Source organism: Corylus avellana, chromosome ca8 (genome assembly GCF_901000735.1).
Source record: "Corylus avellana chromosome ca8, CavTom2PMs-1.0".
In the NCBI taxonomy this organism is placed as follows: domain Eukaryota; kingdom Viridiplantae; phylum Streptophyta; class Magnoliopsida; order Fagales; family Betulaceae; genus Corylus; species Corylus avellana.
Genome location: NC_081548.1, coordinates 2474957 through 2479256, shown reverse-complemented (window position 1 = coordinate 2479256; position 4300 = coordinate 2474957). Strand labels below are relative to the sequence as shown.

At 34.2% G+C, this 4300-nt stretch overlaps 1 protein-coding gene across 2 annotated transcripts; it reads left to right on the top strand.

The window, feature by feature from the left end:
- Positions 1 to 967: 967 nt before the first annotated feature.
- On the top strand, positions 968 to 3361 carry LOC132190535 (probable WRKY transcription factor 40). 2 transcript variants are annotated; one of them, XM_059605555.1, is made up of 6 exons: positions 968 to 1112; positions 1239 to 1301; positions 1413 to 1478; positions 2053 to 2370; positions 2482 to 2598; positions 2790 to 3361. In XM_059605555.1, the coding sequence occupies exons 1-6, from the start codon at positions 1023 to 1025 to the stop codon at positions 3138 to 3140; spliced, it is 1005 nt and encodes a 334-aa protein (XP_059461538.1). In that variant the 5' UTR covers positions 968 to 1022; the 3' UTR covers positions 3141 to 3361. The 2 variants fall into 2 exon arrangements, with proteins under 2 accessions (XP_059461538.1, XP_059461537.1); XM_059605554.1 differs by having other exon boundaries at positions 1410 to 1478.
- The last annotated feature ends 939 nt before the right edge of the window (positions 3362 to 4300 follow it).

Genomic DNA, 4300 nt, shown 5'->3' with positions numbered 1-4300 from the left:
TGTGTTATCAAATTAAACTTAAGGGTTTTGAGGAATGCCAAAAAAAAATAATTTAATTCTTATAGTTAAATTTTGTTCATTAATTTAATATATTTTATTAGTGTGATACTGATTTAAATAAGATAAGTATCACAATTTTATTGGTTTTATTTTTTTTTTTTTTTTCAGTTCTTTAGAATTTTTTTATTAAAAAAATTATTTTGGTTGTTTTTTTTATGAAATAAAGACTACCGTAAAGGCGAAAAAATGGAGCATTTGAAAGTTAATGCCAAAAAATGGACATTTGAAAGTAAGGACCAAAAATAAAAATAAAAACTTAATGCGTATGGCCCAAAAAAAATTAGAAATAGGGCCAAAAGTTTTTATTAGATATGACCAAAAAATTTAAAAATAGGGCCAAATTTTTTTTTGGAGATGTCCAAATGACTAAACTTAAAATTTTACTTTATTTATTTATAATTTTTTTTTCTTATTTTGGGGGGGACCATGCCCTACCTCGGTCTCCCCTACCTCCGTCTCTGACAAGGAGTTAATCGTAAGTAAACCACATTGATTAATTTTGCATTTTTTCTAAAAAAAAAAATCTGGGTCAGGTTATTTTCATGCCTAAATATTATTTTTGCCGTGGAAAAATGGCTGCCTTAATTCATTTTCATAAATATATTATTATTTGTAATGCAAAGGAAGAAGCAAGGAAGGCCGGCAAATGCAGTGGATTGGCCGCAGCTCACCAAAGTCGTCCTTTATAATTTTGCAGTCAACGTTAACTTGTTTTTTCTTATCAAAAAGTGTCTTGTTTAATTTATGTGATTTTATTTATTTATTTATTTATAAAAATTCTCTACGTGTTCTTGCTGTGTCCGTAAATTTAATTTCCTTGGAACTTTAAAGCAAGGACTTCTATCTTTGCCTTTTTCTGCCTTTCTTTTCCTATATATTCCCCACCCCTTGAGGGGTTTTTCTCTCATTCAACTTGACCACCTTTTCTTTGAGACACAAACTTTGCAGCCTTTCCTTCTACAATGGACTCAAACTACTGCCTCCACACGTCTCTCGACCTCAACCTTAACTCCTTCCCTCACATCATCAATGAAGATGAAGCTCCTCCTCCGGTTAGTAACGGTATTTAGTAGACTGTTATACGATTCTCGTGTATGTATATATATATATATATATATAGCTTGTTGATCTTGTTAGAATTATCAAACTTACAAGAATATTCGTCTACTTTGGAGCAGAAGAGAGAGTTTGTGGGAGATTTTGCTCTGGTTAATGATGAGAAAGCACCTGTTAAAGAAGAGGTCAGTTTGCAGGAACTCATCTTGCATATATATATATATATATATAGCTTGTTGATCTTGTTAGAATTATCAAACTTATAGAAATCTTCATCTACTAATTTGGATCAGAAGAGAGAGTTTGTGGGAGGTTTGGCTCAGGTCAATGATGGGAAAGCACAAGCACCGGTTAAAGAAGAGGTCAGTTTGATATGAAACATTCATATTTCATTTTAATATGAGTTGAACTTGAGGCATACTATAAATCCTTCCATGGTTCTTCTACTTTTCAAAATCATCATTAGATATGTAGGTTTCACGTGTGAACCTCGTTAACCCACAGATTCAATAGTAATTTTGAAAAGCAGAAGAATCGTATTTCTCGTTGTACTTTTGCTTTCTTCTAGAATACTACTTTTTTCTTTCAATGAATAATAATCAATTAAACAAAATGAAAAGAATACAGAAGACAAGGGCTGCTCCCCACGATCCTAACCATCAACAATATGTTTATTTGTTTGATACTTTCTTTCTTCTCTTCTCCTGGTAAAAGATTTTAACCAAGTTCTTTATTAGTTCTTCTTTTGCTTTTGACCAAGATTATTAGTTTAATATATAGTAATTCGTGTTCAGATTACTTCTGGTATAACAAACTTCTGCTTTACATTATTATAAAATTCTTGGTAATTGGTGTACTAAACACCCTGGCTCTTACTTACCTGAACTTTTTAGTCTGTTTTCTACATCTAAATCAGAAAGTTGTTCTTGCAAACAGGCTTGCCTAGCCGGGGAGTTGGATCGGGTGAGCTCTGAGAACAAGAAGCTGACAGAAATGCTAGCTCACTTATGTGAGAATTACAATACTTTGCAAACCCATTTGATGGATCTGGCATGCAAGAACTCCAAAAATGAAGCCATCAATTCCAGGAAGAGAAAGGCTGAGAGTGACTACTATAGCCGGAATTTGATTGGAATTGATGGAAATACAGAGTGCAGCTCTAGTGACGAAGAGTCATGTAAAAGACCAAAGGAAAACATCAAGACAAAGGCTTCAAGGGTTTGTGTACGGACTGATGCATCAGATAAGAGCCTAGTAAGTTCTTTATAATTATATGCATTGCAAAGTTCTTTGGACTTTGTGTTATGTATATACAAACAAGTTTGCTTAGCTTCCAAGTATTAAGAAAACCCTAATGCATTGCAGATTGTGAAGGATGGATATCAATGGAGAAAATATGGTCAGAAGGTCACTAGAGACAACCCTTCTCCTAGAGCTTATTTTAAGTGCTCTTTTGCACCCAGCTGCCCAGTCAAGAAGAAGGTAATTAAGCGATACAAGGGTCAGTTTGGATTTGCACTTTGAAAAACGTGCAATTTAAACATAGCACCTTCAAACGATCTATTTTCTACTATTAAGTTTAATACAACACTTTTTTGTCTGCGAAATCGCAATGCCAAACTCGCTCTTAATCTCTTCTGATAACTGATCCTCTTTTCTTTTTTCATCTTTAGGTGCAAAGAAGTGCTGAGGATCCATGTATCCTGGTGGCTATTTATGAAGGGGTGCACAACCACATGAGCCCTTCTCATGCTGAAATATCATTACGGTCGAGCCAATGTGCAAACCATGGTTCTTCTATTCACATATCATCACCCATGAGATCTTCAGCTCCTACAATGACCCTTGATTTGATCCAACCAGGGTTGTCATGTAGAGCCAAGAGCTCCATCCAAGAAGTTGAATCACCACCCCTCCAACAGTTCTTGGTCCAACAAATGGCTTCCTCCTTGACAAGAGATCCCAATTTCACAGCAGCACTTGCCGCAGCCATTTCAGGAAGAATTTTAGACTCCACTAACTGAAAATTTGAGAAAAGAGTTGAAGATGCCTGCAGAGAGTTTTATGTTATTATTGTCTTGGTTACATTGGGGAGTTTAGCTATGTAAATAGAGATTAGAAAGTAAGGGAGAAAAAAATTGTGCGTCTCTTTGATGGTTTTATTTTGGGATAAAGTTTTTTGTCAAAGTGGCCGGTCACAGGAATTTCCGACAACCCAATTTGAAGAAAAACTTTGTTTTTTTTCTATTTTATTTTGTGGGAATTGATGAACAATATAGTAGTTTATCTAAAATTTAACGAGGAGTGAAGCATTTGTCACAACCAAACATAAGATTTTTGTTGTTTATGCATGCACTTAATCAAGCATATGGAATGATATCTATGAGAGCACGACATAATTGTGAAGATACTATAGCAGAGATTGTGATGCTTGCCCAGAATAGGAACACCAAAAAAAAAAAAAAAAGAACATTATTAGCAAGATCATATAGCTAGCCCAACTCATGTTGGACCTCAAATGCAATTAGAGGAGAAAACCAACTATTAAGGATATCTTGTTTAATACTTTCCTATAACCTTTGCCTTGTGAAATCGCACGAGCATTTCATATCCAATTATCCAATTCAATAAATCTTAACCCGGGAAAAATACACTTAGCCTATGTAAAGTGTCATTATTTTGACATTTGTACCTTCAAAGTTTAAAAAGTGGCACTTAAATCTCTATCAACCTAATTGTAATACTTAACACACCTTCCGTTAGTTTTTTTCTTCTGTCAGTTTGGATGAAACTCATGTCACATGCGTTGCAAGTGACATTTTTTAACCAAATCTTTCAATAATACCACCAATATTCTTAAATTTGTATCAAGCCTTTTATAAATGCACCTTGCGTGGCTTTTGGATCATAGTGTCACAGAGGCTCTCGCCTAACACTATTCTCCTATAATAAGAGCAACATGTATTCATTTTGGGGCTCTTCCCTAGTGATGGATGTAACTATCTAATACTAAATTACCGTAAAATCTTGTCTCCAATTTCTCTCTTTATTCCGCTTTTATTTTTAATTTTATTAGGAATTTCTTTATGGTATCATAGTCATTGGCTAAAGCCAGTTTTCAATCCCTAATAGTCTTGGGGATTCCTTTTTTTTTTTTTTTTCCTCTTCTCATCGTTTTTGTCTC